This window comes from Oncorhynchus kisutch, linkage group LG6, assembly GCF_002021735.2.
Source record: "Oncorhynchus kisutch isolate 150728-3 linkage group LG6, Okis_V2, whole genome shotgun sequence".
NCBI lineage: Eukaryota > Metazoa > Chordata > Actinopteri > Salmoniformes > Salmonidae > Oncorhynchus > Oncorhynchus kisutch.
The window spans coordinates 74,527,353-74,546,840 of record NC_034179.2 but is presented as its reverse complement, the minus strand read 5'-3'; the positions used below and the strand labels follow the sequence as shown (position 1 = coordinate 74,546,840).

Below are 19,488 nucleotides of genomic sequence, written 5' to 3'. Positions count from 1 at the left end.
CCAGATACTGATTGGCTTTCTGATACATGTCCCTATAAAAAAAAAAAAGTATCTGTGACCAACAGATGCATATCTGTATTCCCAGTCATGTGAAAGCCATAGATTAGGGCCTAATGAATTTAAATTGACTGATTTCCTTCCATGAACTGTAACAGTAAAATCTTTGAAATTGTTGCATGTTGCATTTATATTTTTGTTCAGTATAGAACTCGGTGGGAGTGAGACTTAGTGGTAAAGACAGAATGTGTGGGGGAGGGGAGGTCCCCTGATATACACTCAATGAGCGCTCTACGATGAATGAATGGTCTATTTACATCCTCATCAAACAACTTGCTATGCATCTTGTGTACTGTACTGTATCTTACCTCAGGAAAAAAATACACAGTCTATTTTTATGTAAACTATATGAGTCAGTGTACCAATGTATTTCCCTGTACAGGATCCTGGGACTGAACACCTCCCTCTGCAACTAGATCCTGGACTTCCTGACGGGCCGCCCCCAGGTGGTGAGGGTAGGTAGCAACACATCTGCCATGCTGATCCTCAACACTGGAGCTCCCCAGGGGTGTGTACTCAGTCCCCTCCTGTACTCCCTGTCCACCCACGACTGCATGGCCAGGCATGACTCCAACACCATCATTAAGTTTGCAGACGACACAACAGTGGTAGGCCTGATCACCGACAACGACGAGACAGCCTATAGGAGGAGGTCAGAGACCTGGCCGGGTGGTGCCAGAATAACAACCTATCCCTCAACGTGATCAAGACTAAGGAGATGATTGTGGACTACAGGAAAAGGAGGACCGAGCACGCCCCCATTCTCATCGACGGGGCTGTAGTGGAGCAGGTTGAGAGCTTCAAGTTCCTTGGTGTCCACATCAACAACCAACTAGAATCGTTCAAACACACCAAGACAGTCGTGAAAAGGAAATGACAAAGCCTATTCCCCCTCAGGAAACTAAGAGGATTTGCATCACTGCCTGGTACGGCAATTGCTCGGCCTCTGACCGCAAGGCAATACAGAAGGTAGTGCGTACGGCCCAGTACATCCCTTGTGCTAAACTGCTTGCCATCCAGGACCTCTACACCAGGCGGTGTCAGAGGAAGGCCCTAAAAATTGTGAAAGACCCCAGCCACCCAAGTCATGTTCTCTCTACTACCACATTGCAAGCAGTACCGGAGTGCCAAGTCTAGGACAAAAAGGCTTCTCAACAGTTTTTACCCCCAAGCCATAAAACTCCTGAACAGGTCATCAAATGGCTACCCGGACTATTTGCATTGTGTGCCCCCCCCCCCCCCCGCCCCCCCCAACCCATCTTTTTACGCGGCTACTCTCTGTTTATCATATATGCATAGTCACTTAAACTATATATTCATGTACATACTACCTCAATTTAGCTGACCAACCAGTGCTCCCGCACATTGGCTAACCGGGCTATCTACATTGTGTCCCACCCACCACCGCCAACCCCTCTTTTACGCTAATGCTACTCTCTGTTCATCATATATGCATAGTCACTTTAACCATATCTACATGTACATACTACCTCAATCAGCCTGACTAACCAGTGTCTGTATAAAGCCTCGCTACTTTTATAGCCTCGCTACTGTATATAGCCTGTCTTTTTACTGTTTTATTTATTTTCCTACCTATTATTCACTATGGTTTAGAGCCTGTAAGTAAGCATTTCACTGTAAGGTCTACACCTGTTGTATTTGGCACACGTGACAAATAAACGTTGATTTACACTCTCTGGGGCCCTTGGGATGTCCCTACCTCTAAACCCTAACCTTACATTTCAACTTCAATGTGGGGGGTAGGGACATCCCAAGGATTCCGAATAGCAAGGGGCCTTTACACAAGGGACCATCGTGTACAAGTTACAACACTGCCATCTAGTGGCCAATTAAATAACAGTTGAACCGTTTCAAAACATTCCGAAACGTGTCGACTTGCTTGAACATACCACGGAAGTGTGAGACAAACGTTGAGCGGTATGTCCAGTCAACCAGTTTATTTAGTGAGCATTTTAATTTTAAAACGCTGTGTTTATTTTTACTGCTAAGGGATAGCCAACGTCTTAAAACAGACGCCGTTAAAGTGAAATATGCCTCGGAGAAAGGTAAGAACTTGGTTGATTTAGATACTTAACGTTGGTGGTAAAATACAGGTGACTGACTCATGCTAGCTAACGTTATATGTAATGTTAATTTGTTTAGCTAATTAGCTATCATGTCACTATAACGTGACAAATAGGAGCTAATTGAACCCTAGTTTGCGTTCAAGCATAGCATAATAAGTTGTGTAACATTTAGAATAGCACAAATGCCATGGTAAGCTGATGCGATACTGGTCTAGCTAATGCTTGCTAGCTATCTGTGAGTGTTCATTCATGGCTATAGTGATGGGGCGCATTTGAACATTTCTTCACAGTCGTTTTAGCTAGCTAACGTAGTTATCTAGCTTACAGATGAACCACCAGCTAGCAGTGATGGAACCAAAAGCTTGGTGGAACAGGCCCGCAGGGTATACGGAAAAGGTGTTATATAGCTTCAAACCTCTCTGGCTGTAGCTAGTTGAATCCTGCTGGTGGTGAGGGATATACTTGTCTTCCTGAAAACAACGATTTTATTGGATTGATTCAGGAATAACATAGTGTCAATTGGTTTAATATTCTCATGTCCCGCCTTTCCTCACTTGCAATTGGTTTAAAGACACATAGTGCCCTCAAGATTGTTGAGCCATTTTCATCTCGAAATTATTTTCGCAACGCTAGTTGTTAACGTAACAGTATGGTAATGTTATTGATATACATATGTATGGTCCGTTTCATGTTCATGTTTGTTTTGGAACATTTCCCGAGCGGATTTCAATTCTGGCCGTTGGTAAATGTTTTGACATGGTGCATTGTGGGAAAAGTACTACGGAAGTGTTGCTTGTACACATGCTCCTCCTCCATATTAATAAAGGTGTAAACCATTGACCCCTGTAAACAATATTTTCGGGTGATTCTTGTATTTTATGTGCTTGTGCTGTTGGATTTTTTTAAATTTTTACTAGCTAGTACTCCAGTCCAGTTTGCTTCAAAACATACAGTGCCTTCAGAAAGTATTCATACCCCTTGACTTATTCCACATGTTGTTGTGTGACAGCCTGAATTCAAAATTGATTAATGTTTTTTCTCACCCGTCTACACACAATACCCCATAATGACAAAATGAAAACATGTCGTTTTAGCAAATTTATAAAAAATGAAATCAGAAGTATTCACACCTGTGTCCAATACATGTTAGAATCACATTTTTAAATTACAGCTGTGTCTTTCTGGGTAAGTCTCAAAGAACTTTGCACACCTGGATTGTACAATATTTGTACATTATTCTTTAAAAAAATTTTTAAGCTCTGTCAAGTTGGTTGTCGATCACTGCTAGACAGCCATTTTCAAGCCAATTTCAAGTCAAAACTGTAGCTAGGCCACTCAGGAACATTCAATGCCATCTTGATAAGCAACTCTTGTGTATGTTTGTCCTTGTGTTTTATGTTATTGTCCTGCTGAAAGGTGAATTTGTTACCCGGTGTTTAGGTTTTCCTCTAGGATTTTGCCTGTGCTCAGCTCTATTCCATTTATTTTATCCTAAAAAACTTGCGTTTCCTTGCTGATGACAAGCATACCCATAACATGAGGCAGCCATCACCATGTTTGAAAATATGAAGAGTGGTACTCTGTGATGTGTTGGGATTTGCCCCAAACATAACGCTTTCTATTCAGGACATAAAGTACATTTCTTTGCCACATGTTTTTGCAGTTGTAGGGGGCTTTTACACAATTGGTTTGGTGCATTTTCTCCCCGACCTCAGGTGCGTTTACCCCTTAGTTCGGCTCGTTTGGACTGGTGTGATTACTATCTGCACTTGGGAGCACACTGAATAACGCACCATGATTTTTTCAAAAAGGGTGTACTCTGTCCGATTCAATTCATACCGTGGTGCGGTTCACTGCAGGTGAGAATACAGTCTGGACTAAACACAGGAAAATAACCTGTGTCGCATTATTTGTTGTTTGATGAAATGCACGCAGCATCATAACTTGAGATCTCTGAAACATTCTGTGAGTAGCAGAGAATTTATGAGTGCATCCCAATGCAGATTAGGGGAGACCGGAGCTATATTGGGGATATACAGTGTATTCGGAAAGTATTCAGACCCCTTCCCCTTTTCCACATTCTGTTACGTTACAGCCTTATTCTAAAATGTATTTAAAAAACATCTCAAATCTACACAATACCCCATAATGACAATGCAAAAACAGTTTTTTAGCAATTCTTGAAAATGTATTTTTTTTAAACACCTTATTTACGTACGTTTTCAGACCCTTTGCTATGAGACTCGAAATTGAGCTCAGGTGCATCCTGTTTCCATTGATCATCCTTAAGATGTTTCGACAACTTGATTGGAGTACACCTGTGGTAAATTCAATTGATTGGACTTGACTGGTACCACAGTTAACAGTGCATGTCAGAGGAAAACCAAGCCATGAGGTCGAATTAATTGTCTGAGGAGCTCCAAGACAGGATTGTGTCGAGGCACAGATCTGGGGAAGGGTACCAAAACAGAGCTCCAGAGTTCCTCTGTGGAGATGGGAGAACCTTCCAGAAGGACAACCATCTCTGCAGCACTCCACCAATCAGGCCTTTATGGTAGACTGGCCAGACGGAAGCCACTCCTTAGTGAAAGGCACATGCCCTGTTGGAGTTTTCCAAAAAGCACCTAAAGGACTCTGACCATGAGAAACAAGATTCTATGGTCTGATGAAACCAAGTCTGGAGTAAACTTGGCATCATCCCTAAGGTGAAGCATGGTGGAGGCAGCATCATGCTGTGGGGTTGTTTTTCAGCGTCCGGGACTGGCAGACTAGTCAGGATCGAGGAAAAGATTAACGGAGCAAAGTACAGAGAGATCCTTGATGAAAACCTGCTCCAGAGCCCTCAGGACCTCAGACTGGCGTGAAGGTTCACCTACCAACAGGACAACGAACCTAAGCACACAGCCAAGACAACGCATGAGTGGCTTCGGGAAAAGTCTCTGAATGTCCTTGAGTGGCCCGGCCTTGAACCCAATCCAACATCTCTGGACAGACCTGAAAATAGCTGTGCAGTGATGCTCCCCATCCAACCTGACAGAGCTTTAGAGGGTCTGCAGAGAAGAATGGGTAATCACTGCCAAAGGTGCTTCAACAAAGTACTGAGTAAACAGTCTGAGTATGTATGTAAATGTGATATATTTGATAAATTTGCTAAACTAAAAAAACGTTTTGCTTTGTCATTATGGGGTATTGTGTGTAGATTGAGGAGGAAAAAACAATTTAATCTATTTTAGAATATGGCTGTAACATAACAAAATGTGGATAAAGTCAAGGGGTCTGAATACTTTCCGAATGCAATGTAGGCTACTGAATATAGCCTATTCACGTCCCAGTTAGAGCGGTTATTGCGCTGTTTCCTCCCGCATGTTGGAAGATAGGAAGATTGGGGCACACAAGTGATGCTTCATGATAATCATAAATGGATTCAACGATAGCAGTTTTGTTTATAGAAGCTAACAGAAACCAAACCAAAGAATCATGATATTTATGTTACTGATTGATGTGCATAACTGACGATGATCTTTCCTTTTGTTCTATGAAAGAGGAACGCTGGGAGCAGCTCAGAGGGCACTGAGGATTCAGACTTCTCTGCTGACCATGAGCACACAGACAGAATCGAGACCTATGGGAGAACACGGAGGAACACACGCCTCACCCGGGCATCGCTGCGACTCAGCCAAAGTTCTCAAGGTAAATATGCTGTTTTCAAATCAAATTTTATTTGTCACATGCGCTGAATACAACAATGCAGTTTTGATATGGAACTGTCATGAGATGGCCAAGATATTTATATTGTTATTTTTCTGCATCAAGAATCTGCTGAATATCTATGAATCCTATATGAATCCCTTGGATTCCATCCCTATGAGTTTTCAGTCTCGGTCATTGAACCAAATGTTATGACAATAGTCTAAGTCAGAAGATTCAAAATGAGGATACTGACTGTAATGCTGGGGTTCTCTTTTGTCTGTCTGTAGATATACCCATAGATGTGCTCATGAGTTGTTATCTCTTGCTGTACAATAACCATTGTATATCAGAATTCAAGCTCATAAACTGTGAATAGGTTTAGACAGCAGTCATCCCCCCCCTGATCCCTATTCGGTCTGGCGGTCATGGTTTGAGTAGAGGATGATATTGTTCCCACTCCCTTTTGCTATAGAATGCTTCCAGTTTTTTTTCAATGTGGTTTTTTGAATAGCTTGGCACGTCCCTTGGTCCTCAATGTGACAACTGAACTGATATTGTTATTAAGTTGTTATATACAACAAGTAGCTTACTGCTTGGGCCTATGTTTTAGTTTTTTTGTTGCCTGTATATGAATCCTATATGGTCAAGTATGTTGTGGAAATGAAACCGTTTGTTAAAGGGATTTCTCCATTGACGAGACAGAAGACTTGTAGCTCCTAGCCTGCTACATTACTTCTGAGGGCCAGAGACCCCTGAAGACGCCTGTTTAAAAAAAAATGTATTTTTAGATTCCAGCCCTGTCCAGATCAGCCCAACAGAGGTGGTGACCTTCTCTGCCCGGCGTGTGACCCGTAGCCGTAGTCTGCAGCAAGGGCCGCCGGTCACCCCCAAGAAATACCCTCTGCGCCAGAGTCGCTCTTCGGGGTCGGACACGGAGCAGCATGTGGAGGGTAGGAGGACAAGGCAGCATGGTCACTTTCTCTCACAGTTCCCCCCTGCTCAATTGTCCACACCTGAGAGCTGGCCACCCACTGCGTTATTTATGATATATTTTTATTGTATCATTTTAAGTTTTCGAAGAGGAAGTGATGCTCAACCAGCGCATTTCTACTCTTTAAGTTTGTTTTGGACTTGTGTCCTCAAACATAGATGATTTGAGCTTGTGTTGTCCTCCACATGTTATTCCACTCATTTGTTATGTTTCTGCTCGTTACTCAAGACAGTTGTGCTGAAAATTGCAGCCTATGCTTGTAGCTACCATCCCTATTCATTCCTTTGGGTTCCGTTCCTGGTGTGGTGGGGTCGTTGCATGTGATCATGTATTGGGTGTTTGGTGTCACGATGAGTCATCATCCCCTCTTGTTCTATTTCATACCCCTCACTTTTTGCCTTTGGAAAAACATGCCTTGGGAAAACCTGAAGGGGGCGTGCAAGAATTTTGTGAAAAACAAATGCATCATCAAAATTGACAAAAATATATAGCATACTGTGTGTATAACAGCATCACAACAAAATTGAATCTTGTGTCCTGAAACTGTATAAACATGGTACTGTGAGAGTGTGGTGAGATAGTTGGAATGTCCTCATTTATAATTCTAGATTCATGCCAGGCACTTGAAATATGAACTAAGCCCCATCGTGTGGGCTCCCGAGGGGCTCAGCGGTCTAAGGCACTGCGTCTCAGTGCTAGAGGCGTCATTACAGACCCTGATTCGATTCCAGGCTGTATCACAACCGGCCGTGATTGGGGTAGGCCGTTATTGTAAATAAGAATTTGTTCTTAACTGACTTGCATAGTTAAATAAAGGTCAAATAAAAAAATGTGAGGTGTCTGTCGGGCTTGTGAGTATAACAATTCCTTTACATGTGTTCTTCTCCTCGTTGGCTTTTCCAGACCTGAAGCGAGCAGCAGACCAGGACGAGTCTCCGCCCCGCACCCCAACAGGGAACGCCCTCTCATCGGAGTCGGACATTGACGTGTCCAGCCCTAACGCCTCTCCTGACGAGTCCCTGGCCAAGGAGCTGTCACTCAAAGACTCTGGCAGCGACCTCTCCCACAGGCCCAAGCGGCGTCGCTTCCACGAGAGCTACAACTTCAACATGAAGTGCCCCACACCAGGCTGCAACTCCCTGGGTAAATGATCTCATTCTTAACTGTCAGCTCCAACGTCAATGAGGGCAGGACATTTATTTACATAGTTGACTTTTTGTGCAATTTGGACCTCAGAATGCAACACCTTTAAAACACACACGGTTAATTGTTATGTTCTGCATTTGTTTCACTTGACGTTCTGTTTTATTTTTTTTCAGGCCATTTGACAGGGAAACATGAGAGGCACTTCTCAATATCTGGCTGCCCTCTCTTCCACAACCTCTCTGTAGATGAATGCAAGGTAAATCTACAAGACCTTGGAAGTTGGCCTTAGTGTTGAGGTGTGGGATTCTTGGGCCGTGTCTGACATCTGTCTGCCTACTACTTAATAAAACAACATACTGTAGGCATATCTTTAGTAGGGATGGCTTACCAAACGGGATTTCTCTTCACAGACGAGGGCCTCCTCTCGTGACAAACAGGTGGAGGAGCGGACGTTGTCCCACCGGCAGGATGAGAACAGACACGGTACCCGTCACCAGGTACTATGATCCTGATCCTGGGCCTTTCATTTGGTCGACCATCTCATTTTATCACTACGCTACTGTTTTTGGTTTGGATTTGTGCTTCCTTGCAGTAAATGTTTCAAGAAAGGCAATAGGGCGCAAATTAATTAAGGATTTGGATTTAAAGGCAGTATCATGGCAGTTTCATAACATTGCATAATGGATTAGGCCCCAACGGAGAGACAGATGAGGTACAAGGAGAAGGTGACGGAAATGAGGAAGAAGAGGAACTCGGGTCTGCTAAAAGAGCAGAAAGACCAGTACATGGTGAGTGTGATGATCTGACCTCTAATCCAAACTCTAGGAAAGAAAAAACGACCCTTTTCCATTAGTGCCAGAAGAAAAAGCTGTAGCCTACGCGTTGTAATACACTCTTATCCCATACGAAAGGTAAACAAATATAATACTTGCAAAATTAAAAAGTGTCTTGCAAGCACAGTTTGACAACTGTTCGGACAACAGATATGTTGAAGGTAAATAATGTGTCCGGTTGAAGAGATGTGCTGATTGTTCTGAGGTTAAAGGCTTCTTCTCCCTCTCTGATGTCCCAGGATCACCGGCAGTCCCACGGCAACAACCGAGAGCCCCTCCTGGAGAACATCACAAGTGATTACGACCTGGAGCTCTTTCGAAAAGCCCAGGCACGTGCTTCGGAGGATCTTGTAAGAGAGAGAGAACTCATCGCCCTTCCTCCCATTTTCCTCTTTCTTTTCCTGAGCCTGTACTAGTGACTGTCTGGACTGGGCCCAGTCGACGCCCAGCTCTCACCGTTTATGGTGGGCAGTGCCAGACAGGGAGCATTCTGGGTAATCTGGCTACTCACTCTGTCTGGTGTTGTCAGTTACAAGACCGGGTAGTTTATGGAGAAGTTCTTCTTCACTCTCTTTGAGCTAGATTTACTCTAGCCGATATCTTTAAGAGGCTCCCCTTTCAGTCTTCCAGATCAAAGCTCTCTCTTATCCTTTCCACACATATTTATAACCTTTTTTTCCAAATCAAAGCGTATTCTCCGTGGTCGCTTCCACGGAGAGTAATGAGTTCTCCTCCCGTGGCGTTTTGCCTGCCCCTCTCCCTCGCTGCGTTGGTCAAACCTCTCTCTTCCTCTCTTTTCTGTCCCCTCTCCCTGTCCTCCGCCTGGTGCAGGAGAAGCTGCAGGGTCAGGTGGCGGAGGGCAGCAACATGATCAAGACCATTGTGTTTGGCCGCTACGAGCTGGACACCTGGTACCACTCGCCCTACCCCGAGGAGTACGCCCGCCTGGGACGCCTCTACATGTGTGAGTTCTGCCTCAAGTACATGAAGAGTCTGACCATCCTGCGCCGGCACATGGTGAGAATGTTGGTGCATGTCAATTAGTTTCTCCGGTGTTTTCTGATTGTTCTTTATGGATGGATTCAGACGTTTCAGAGTGGATCTCAGTTCTCAGTAGGTTTTTGTATGATGATCGGTGCTGTCCATCCCCCTGTACAGGCCAAGTGTGTCTGGAAACACCCACCAGGGGATGAGATCTATCGAAAGGGAAACATCTCCGTCTTTGAGGTGGACGGTAAAAAGAACAAGGTGAGAGATTGCTGTGGTCCCAGGAATGTTATGTTATCCTGCCTTGTGAATGTTATGACTACCCTGCTCTGACCATAGCCCTGCTAAATGACCCTATCGTCCACAGATCTACTGCCAAAACCTGTGCCTTCTGGCTAAGCTCTTCCTGGACCACAAGACCCTATACTACGACGTGGAGCCCTTCCTCTTCTACGTCATGACAGAGGCTGACAACACCGGCTGCCATCTTGTTGGCTACTTCTCAAAGGTAACCAGTCAGTCGTAGTCATAATGCTACGTTTTATTTATGAAAGGCTTTTCTCAAACTCAAAACGTCTATGCCCTCCCATTTTAGGAGAAGAACTCGTTCCTGAACTACAATGTCTCCTGTATCCTCACCATGCCACAGTACATGAGGCAGGGCTACGGAAAGATGCTGATTGACTTCAGTGAGTACAGCCACTACCTTGTGGTCTCTCTACCTGATCTCTCTGTAACCCTGTGTCTGGTCCTGGTTTCTCTCTAACCCTGGTCTCTGTGTAACCCTGTGTGTGGTCTGCCCTCTCCCAGGTTACTTACTGTCTAAAGTGGAGGAGAAGGTGGGCTCTCCAGAGCGGCCCCTCTCAGACCTGGGCCTAATCAGCTACAGGTCCTACTGGAAGGAGGTGCTGCTGCGCTACCTAAACCAGTTCCAGGGGAAGGAGATCTCCATCAAGGAGATCAGCCAGGAGACAGCCGTCAACCCAGTGGACATCGTCAGCACCCTGCAGTCCCTCCAGATGCTCAAGTACTGGAAAGGGAAGCACCTGGTCTTGAAGAGACAGGTATGTCACCTACCATTTCTTCATATATTTATTCTTTATATATTATTTAATCAGCCAAGAACAAATTCTGATTTAGTGTGACGGCCAGGACATTTCTCCAACTAACTGTGGAATTAGTTGGGGTTTGGGTTAGTTCAGTCTCGATATTGTTGTGGACATCCACTTATCATTGAGCCTAGCAGTGCTAACGTGCTACTAACTTCACAGAGCCATCCTTCCAAATCTCGTCACGTTGACTTTACTATTGGAAGTCTGGAGAACGTGGGTATTGGATTTAGAGTATTAGTGACGTTTCTCCGCAGGAGAGGCTTTTTCTTTTGCTGTATTTTTTCAAATTTGCTTTGTTTCTCTTTCTACCGTGTCAGACAGTTTGTCTATGTTGTGTATAAAAAATAAAAAAAATCTAAAACATGCTAAATATTTAATAGGTTTGAAAATGGCAACATGTCTAGTTTCCATCTATACCACTGTTGTCTGTCCTTTCTTTTAAATTTCATTTTGAGGAGAACTTCCACAGGATTTGGAACAGAACGTGACAAACCTTGGCTTCTGAGGCTAACATGCTAACTATCTCCTCCAGGACCTAATCGACGACTGGAAAGCCAAGGAGACCAAGCGTGGCAGCAGCAAGACTATTGAACCCACCGCCTTAAAGTGGACCCCACCTAAAGGAACATAGGACACCCCTCCCCCGACACCATACCACGCCAACTCTCCAACACAATGACATGGGTTCAACGCTCACTATCAGAATAGTTTACTTCAAACAACTTTTTGATCAGTATTATTGAGAGTCCTAACCAGGCTTAAGTAGTAGATCATAATATCAAGAAGAATACTAATGGTGGATTGCTTGAAACCAGACCCTAGCTTTCCTCACACGACTTCTCAGTAGAACCGTGTTAACCTAGTGAGCCAGTCAGTATGTATGGATATATAGCGGTCTTTCTGGGGAGGGGTCGAGGTAACACAACAATGTATCCATGTGTCTTGATTGTCTTTAGTGTTTCTGTTTGGTTTTGGCTTTATTTTAATTTTTAAAAATTGTAATTTTTTACTTCTGTTTGGTTTTACCACTGTTTTAAGCTGTTTTGGCTAATGTCCTTTTTTAAGCTATTTTAAATTTGGCTTCCTGAAAGATTGCCAATTCCCTTTCTTCCCCTTCTCTCCACAGTGTGCACTCTTTCAAGTATTTAAAAGCATCGGACTGGTGAAAACGTTGTCTGGAGGAAGTTCCTTACCCCAATCCATTCCTTTTAAATCCATGAGGGAGAGTGCACAAGTAAACATTTTGGGAGAGAAGAAAAAAGAACAGAACTGGAATTTGCAGTCAGGCTTTGTCTGAGGCCGAAGTACGAATTTGATGTCAAGTTCAAGTCATGCTGTCAATATATTTAAATGATAGAGAGAAGATTTTATGGTACAGGTTTGGCAAGACAAAGTATATTTGAAGAAAGTTTTTAAAATGTGCAGGACTGGTTTCCTAGCCGTACTGAGGACTAGATTTGAATGTGTCATTAGAAGAGATTTTCTCGAACATGTTGCAGAGGAACAATGCATGTAGTACCCAACAATAGAGACTATTTGTTTTGCATTGTGGTCAACCCATTTTATGTCAGTTTATGTGTATAAGGATAAAATAATGGATTTTTTTTCACCAACATTTTGAATTGCTGCAAATGTTACTGACTGCTAGACTGATTGTGCATATACATTGGATGAAACCAGAAATGACCTCCATCTGCTGTGTGTGTGTATATAAAGATTTTGAGTTTCCACAGCAATGTATGGCCCTCATCTCAAGAATTTATAGCCACAATAGGGCAATAAATATATAAAGTGCACATCTTTATAGTTGCAGAAGAAATGGCCTTTACTGACCATATGTCAGAAGTGATCTCTTTATTAACACCGTAAAGGATTCACAAACTTCCCTGTCATTCTGAAATCGTGTTAATCCTTGTGTAGAGTTTTTATTCAGTTGTGTTTCTGGGTTGTTTTTGTTTTTCTTGTGTATTTAAAAAAAAAAAATAAGCTATTTGATCTGTGCATTTGTATGTCATGGGGGAGTAACAAAACAAGCTCAATCTGAGAGGAGGTATTTCTTCAAGGCTGCCAAATAGACTATATTTCACTGTCATATTTCAATGGATCCAGGTTTGAATTAAGAAAGTAATTCTCCAATAATATGGCATTTATGATTATTTTCAGAATATAAGCACTCGTGTTGAAGTTTTGGATTTCCAATTGAAATTGCATGTTAATTAGTTTTGGGCCAGTCAGGCTTCATTCATTCCTTCTGCTTTTGAATGTTAAGTGAAAGGCCTTGAAATATACCTGCCCATCAGATTGTTCACTTCCTTATTTTGACTCTCTAAAACTAGATTGTACACTGTCCACTACACTGTACACTGTCCACTATATTTTGTGGTATGATTTTGATTTAGTTGCAAAGTTCATGGTTCTTCAAAGAGTCTGTATAATATCAGCATCTTTGGCATGAATAGATGCTAACTTGGCCTAACATCACACAGCGGTATTATAGCAGGTCAACTTGCAGCTCATTTCACTGTATATTTTATTGGAACCTGAGAACACTGCTACAACAGGTCAACTGTTAATTTCCCACAAACAATTATCTTCCTTTACCTCTGCCTTTCATATTTTGCCTCCCAACATGTTGCTGTGGTCTGTGTTGTCTTGATGCTTCCTCCTGTGCCAGTCATGGCAGCTATAGAAAGCAACTCCAGAACAGCTCGGTTTACCTGAAACCAGTGTGCGTGGTCATAACGTTCACCTTCATACAAGCAGTTGTTCTTCAATAAGCTATCAAAAGAGCAGTAGACCACTGTAGCTACACAGCAGTCAGCAGTACCTCTGTACAGCATTAATATGTAGATAAGTTGTGTGCACCTGCTTTTGTACTTGCTTCTTCTCCAATAAATCTGAACTCCAAAATGTCTTGATCCTGTGTGCAAGGTGTTCTTTCTGGGGCAGCATGTGTAGGGGTTCACTGACAAATTATCAGCATTTCATATGAAGCACAGAAAAGCAAATCCTTTTTTCCACTATTAATGAATCTTGAAGTTCAGTAATGCTCTCAGTGATGACACGTGAATTATCTTAAGTTAGATAAATATACCTGTTTGTATGCATAACAAGCCATCTAATATTATGCAACAACAACAAAATACTTGATTGAACATGACAAGCAGCTTGTATTGCAAAGGAGAGTACAGAATGATATAGTTAAGGAAGGCATACAATGTCAATTAGTTGCAGCAAATCCCTGACACAGTTTTTAAACACACGGGTCAAATAATTATTGACCCTCATTACACATTCCTTACTTATGTTACATCAATTAAGCTTTGTTGCATGTATTGGATTGCTTTGACCTAGATTAATAATTTGAGCAACATTGATTATTACAGTAACTTTGAACAATCAAGTTCATAACTTCATCTCTAGTAATACTGGGGCTTGTTCCATTCCTCCTGTGACTCTGGAAAACAACAAATATGGAATAAATACATTAGATTGAAATTGTTCTGAAGAATGATAGATAACATATTTATCATCTGGTAAGGTGCTTGAGTCTACCTCGACTTGAGGACCTTCGACCCATGAGTCCAATAAACATGTCTGCTTTATTCCCTGATGAAACACAAACACACACATATTTATTTGAGAAGTACATAATATAGGCTATAGCCCAAAGCAGGCCAATTAATAATTTAATTTAAAATGCTTTCAAATTTGAAACACCTACTTAGAATCGGTTGAGGGACTCCTAAATCTGGAAATTGAATGTGTTCATTCAAATTTCTATCATTTCTATAAATTATAGCCTACAAGCTCATTTTACTATGACCCCCCCCCCCCCCCCCCCCCCCCCCCAAAAAAAAACTGACCAAAGATATGAAAGTTGAATTGACCTGAGCTTTTCCCCACGAGTTGTTGAAACTGCTGCAATTCGGACCTCTTGGTGAGGTCAGCCACGCCGAAGGCCAAGCCACTCTCCAACGGATCCCTCTGTAACAATAATTGTAACAGTGAATAAGTAACAGAAGCCTTCTATCAACCATTGCCTTATCAGATGTCCTAAACGTGAAACCTAAAAATAACAGCTTGAACGCAGCAGGACGCTACAACATTCGCTAGTTCCAACTAGCTATGCACTTCAGAAGAGGGACGTGCGTTTTACCTGCCAGTTTTCAATCGACCAAATATCTCCATCGTCGCTGGTTGGGGTTCCCAGGGCACAGTAAACCTGCGCAAAAACTGCAACTATCAAAACCACAAACTTTAAAACGTCCATGTCGGTAAATTTGGGGGAATAGATGATAGGCTGCAGGTGTTTCTTCTGTATGAAACAAACAGATATCTATTAAGCAAAGCCGAAGTTGTAACAGGCGTTATAGTGTGGTCTCTCTCGTGTGCCTGTCAATCGGTAACGCTGTGGTCAGTTTATATTCCAATGTTCGGCTCCGCCCCTCTCTCCATATAGCATCATATGTGCATTTTTATGAGAGTAAATATTGTTTTTGACATAGCTTTGTGCGCAACTGGTGAGCAAACTCACGAGTGTCTAAAGCCTTGTCTAAAGCCACCTGACCTTTTTCTCATGACGCATGTGTTGTTTTTTTCAACCCATTTGTTTTACATTGTGTGTTCGAATTGTTTACCTCTGGATAAATGATTATCCAATAAGGGCAGAACACCCAGAGGTGAGTACTATTGAGTTAGGACAATAAGCAATGACTTATTGAAGACATATATATTGCAGTTGCAGTTGACTTGGTGAAAAAGGCTAATGGAATCCATGTTGGACAAATCAAACCCTCTCTAATGAATATATGTATTGATCTTAACAGTTCTTATTCTGTGATTTCACTCTTTCTATCTCTGTGTCAGACAGGGGCGTCATGCAACCCAAAAACCTGAGGGGGCACAAAGTATGTGAGGATGGCTGGTGGGTGGGTCAGAGAGGGGCTATAAAAATAAAATCACAGAAGCTAATTTACAAAATAAACCCAGAACACAATTATGTATGTAATTAGGAATGTATAACATTTCTTTCTTCATTATCACCAATAATTCAGGTATTTGCCAATTTGGAGAATTTAGCATTCTTCAAACATATGAAACAGCTTTTTTTTCTGCAATCCAGAGCCATAAGCATTATGCTTAATTCTATGTAAAAACAACATGGTTATTTTTCTGCATATCTAATCATACCTCTTGAGCTATCTGTATACTACTGACTGTTGTTTTTTAAATTTAAGACACTAAATATGCTACTCTGCATTTCTACTAAAATCTGAGTAAAATATTGAAAGGAATGAGTCTTGTTCAGTATATTTAGTAATTGCTTGCTTTTCTAGTCCACCAACCTTGCCAGCAGGCATGCCAGCTAAGATAGTTAGACAAGTTACTCTAACTTGAGTAAAGCTAGTTATGTGGTAGGGAGATTGGAAACATATCTGGGTTAGCTAAAGCCAACTTCATAAAATTGCTACAGAATTGTAGGAGCTCAGATACAATAATGTAATAACCTAATAACCAACGTTTTGACAGACAAGCTGTCTTCATCAGGGTATAATGACAAACACTGCGGGGTGACTAGTTTATAGTGTCAAAGGACACACACAGGTGTCTGTAATCATGGCCAGGTGTGGCCTGATATCATTGGTTCATTCTCAGATATAAAAAATAACATACAAAAATCATGAATGGATAGCATACGATCATAGATACAATTAGGCTTCATAGGCCTACAAACATTTACAATGAATAGCTAAATCACAATAATCACAAGAATGGCTTCAGATCAAAGTCTACGTTAAGACCGAAGGGGGCAAGGGTCTATAAATGAAAGATCAAGACAGCCTCTCATTTTAACAATAAATTGTCGAGGTCACCCCCTCTCCTAGGGAGGGTGACATGTTCGATGCCGATATAAAGTATGGATGCAGTCGAGTGGTTTGATTCCAAAAACTAAATTAGGTCACCCTGTTGCAGGATATGTAACACTTGTAGTGTATTTGAGGTGAATTTTTTTTTCTGAAGTCTGTCATTTCCACTTTGAAATAACAGACTTGATTTTCCCTTACAAAAAAAATGTGCATTAATTATAATCCACATAATAATTCCCATTTCCTATTGCTGCGGGATTATTTTCCTGCTGTAGTAAACTGCCTCAAATTAACATCCTACATCTGTAGGGGTCTAGTAGTATTACAGAGAAACAATAACAACAAATGAAACAAAAAAATGTAATGTTATTTTTTTCACAGGACACATCTGAGGGGGCACGTGCCCCTGTGCCCCTTATGGGCATGACACCTCTGGTGGCAGATCTGCATGTAGTATGTAGGTCTACAGCTTCCATGTGTTTTATGGCATGCATCACATAGCAGGCATAGGCTAAGGTCTATGTTAATACACACATACAGTTGAAGTTGGAAGTTTACATACACTTAGGTTGGAGTCATTAAAACTCGTTTTTCAACCACTCCACATAACAAACTATAGTTTTGGCAAGTCGGCAAGTCTACTTCGTGCATGACACAAGTAATTTTACAGACAGATTATTTCACTTATAATTCACTGTATCACAATTCCAGTGGGTCAGAAGTTTACATACACTAAGTTGACTGTGCCTTTAAACAGCTTGGAAAATTCCAGAAAATTATGTCATGGCTTTAGAAGCTTCTGAGAGGCTAATTGACATCATTTGAGTCAATTGGAGGTGTATCTGTGGATGTATTTCAAGGCCTACCTTCAAACTCAGTGCATCTTTGCTTGACATCATGGGAAAATCTAAAGAAATCAGCCAAGAACTCAGAAACAACATTGTAGACCTCCACAAGTCTGGTTCATCCTTGGGAGCAATTTCCAAATGCCTGAAGGTACCACTTTCATCTGTACAAATAATCATACGCAAGTATAAACACCATGGGACCACGCAGCTGTCATACCGCTCAAAAAGGAGACGCATTCTGTCTCCTAGAGATGAACAAACTTTGATGCAAAAAGTGCAAATCAATCCTAGAACAACAGCAAAGGACCATGTGAAGATGCTGGAGGAAACAGGTACAAAAGTATCTATATCCACAGTAAAATGAGTCCTATATCGACATAACCTGAAAGGCCGCTCAGCAAGGAAGAAGCCACTGCTCCAAAACTGCCATAAAAAAGCCAGACTACGGTTTGCAAATGCACATGGGGACAAAGATCATACTTTTTGGAGAAATGTCCTCTAGTCTGATGAAACAAAAATAGAACTGTTTGGCCATAATGACCATTGTTATGTTTGGAGGAAAAAGGGGGAGGCTTGCAAGCTGAAGAACACCATCCCAACCGGGAATCACAGGGTTGGTAGCATCATGTTGTGGGGGTGCTTTGCTGCAGGAGGGACTGGTGCACTTCAAAATTATGTGAATATATTGAAGCAACATCTCAAGACATCAGTCAGGAAGTTAAAGCTTGGTTGCAAATGGGTCTTCCAAATGGACAATGACCCCAAGCAAAGTTGTGGAAAAATGGCTTAAGGACAACAAAGTCAAGGTATTGGAGTGGCCATCACAAAGCCCTGACATCAATCCTATAGAAAATTTGTGAGCTGAACTGAAAAAGCATGTGTGAGCAAGGAGGCCTACAAACCTAACCTCAGTGACACCAGCTCTGTCAGGAGGAATGGGCCAAAATTCACCCAACTTATTGTGGGAAGCTAGTGGAAGGCTACCGGAAATGTTTGACCCAAGTTAAACAATTTAAAGGCAATGCTACCAAATACTAATTGAGTGTATGTAAACTTCTGACCCACTGGGAATGTGATGAAATAAGTCAAAGCTGAAGTCATTCTCTCTACTGTTATTCTGACATTTCATATTCTTAAAATAAAGTGGTGATCCTAACGGACCTAAGACAGGGAATTTTTACTAGGAGTAAATGTCAGGAATTGTGAAAACTGAGTTTAAATGCGTTTAGCTCATGTGTATGTAAACTTCTGACTTCAACTGTAAAATACAGGCTGGATATACACCACAAGAAATAACAAAATAACATGCTACACACGTGTTGGTTATATCATCCCTCTAATGATAGATGGACCAATTCCAGGCTGAAGTACAGGTGCTATTGGATGTGTGTGACAAGAGTGGTTCAATCAGCACATAGCCATGTGTTTTGCATTCAATATCCCAGCCAGTCACAAAGGTTCCTAATATCCTCATTGTCTTTTTGGACATTGGGGTCAACTCTAGGGATGAATCTGTGAAATGAGATTGCTGCTCTATCCAGCTCAATCCTACCCAGGACACAGAGGTAGTTTCAGTGAAATGGCGGTCTCACTGAGTACGCAGTCAATCTCAGGCATGTTGCTGCCTCATGTCTAGAGGTGTGAATATGTGCCAGGAAGATCAGGCTGGCTGGGAGGTTAAGTTAACTTAGCGTCTTTGACAGGATTCACTTTTTTAATTTGATTGCTAAAAAAACAAAAAAAGTATATGTAATAAAAATTAATGTATCATTGAAGTAGAACGATTGATACAGGTGAGAGGTTATATAGAGCCTGCCATAATGACACGATAGAAGCTCAAATGTCTGTAATCAAGCTGCATTGAAAA

General features: G+C 41.9%; 2 protein-coding genes across 6 annotated transcripts; one reads left to right on the top strand and one right to left on the bottom strand.

The window, feature by feature from the left end:
* Positions 1-1,780: 1,780 nt before the first annotated feature.
* On the top strand, positions 1,781-13,821 carry LOC109898549 (histone acetyltransferase KAT7). 3 transcript variants are annotated; one of them, XM_020493556.2, is made up of 14 exons: positions 1,781-2,123; positions 5,687-5,834; positions 6,623-6,784; positions 7,729-7,968; positions 8,145-8,227; positions 8,382-8,468; positions 8,661-8,759; positions 9,044-9,133; positions 9,636-9,821; positions 9,963-10,052; positions 10,159-10,299; positions 10,387-10,480; positions 10,602-10,855; positions 11,436-13,815. In XM_020493556.2, exons 1-14 carry the CDS (start codon positions 2,109-2,111, stop codon positions 11,532-11,534), a joined length of 1,788 nt encoding a protein of 595 aa, XP_020349145.2. In that variant the 5' UTR covers positions 1,781-2,108; the 3' UTR covers positions 11,535-13,815. The 3 variants fall into 3 exon arrangements, with proteins under 3 accessions (XP_020349145.2, XP_020349144.2, XP_020349147.2); XM_020493555.2 differs by having other exon boundaries at positions 1,782-2,123; positions 9,044-9,154; positions 11,436-13,821; XM_020493558.2 differs by lacking the exons at positions 8,661-8,759; positions 9,044-9,133 and having other exon boundaries at positions 1,936-2,123.
* LOC109898550 (uncharacterized) lies at positions 13,416-15,519 on the bottom strand. Of its 3 annotated transcripts, XM_020493559.2 has the most exons (5): positions 15,063-15,480; positions 14,794-14,890; positions 14,628-14,654; positions 14,459-14,512; positions 14,050-14,360 (listed from the first exon to the last, which is right to left on the bottom strand). In XM_020493559.2, exons 1-5 carry the CDS (start codon positions 15,174-15,176, stop codon positions 14,323-14,325), a joined length of 330 nt encoding a protein of 109 aa, XP_020349148.1. In that variant the 5' UTR covers positions 15,177-15,480; the 3' UTR covers positions 14,050-14,322. The 3 variants fall into 3 exon arrangements, with proteins under 3 accessions (XP_020349149.1, XP_020349148.1, XP_031683375.1); XM_020493560.2 differs by lacking the exon at positions 14,628-14,654 and having other exon boundaries at positions 13,416-14,360; positions 15,063-15,519; XM_031827515.1 differs by lacking the exon at positions 14,628-14,654 and having other exon boundaries at positions 14,770-14,890; positions 15,063-15,479.
* Positions 15,520-19,488: the final 3,969 nt, after the last annotated feature.

Coding starts and splice junctions, on each gene's coding strand:
- LOC109898549 (XM_020493555.2), top strand. Junction 5,835..6,622: donor ACTCAGCCAAAGTTCTCAAG/GTAAATATGCTG, acceptor ATGTATTTTTAG/ATTCCAGCCCTGTCCAGATC. Junction 8,469..8,660: donor GACACGGTACCCGTCACCAG/GTACTATGATCC, acceptor ATAATGGATTAG/GCCCCAACGGAGAGACAGAT.
- LOC109898550 (XM_020493559.2), bottom strand. CDS start 15,176: ATGGACGTTTTAAAGTTTGTGGTTTTGATAGTTGCAGTTTTTGCGCAG. Junction 14,513..14,627: donor AGTCCCTCAACCGATTCTAA/GTAGGTGTTTCA, acceptor GTGTTTCATCAG/GGAATAAAGCAGACATGTTT. Junction 14,361..14,458: donor TCGAAGGTCCTCAAGTCGAG/GTAGACTCAAGC, acceptor GTTGTTTTCCAG/AGTCACAGGAGGAATGGAAC.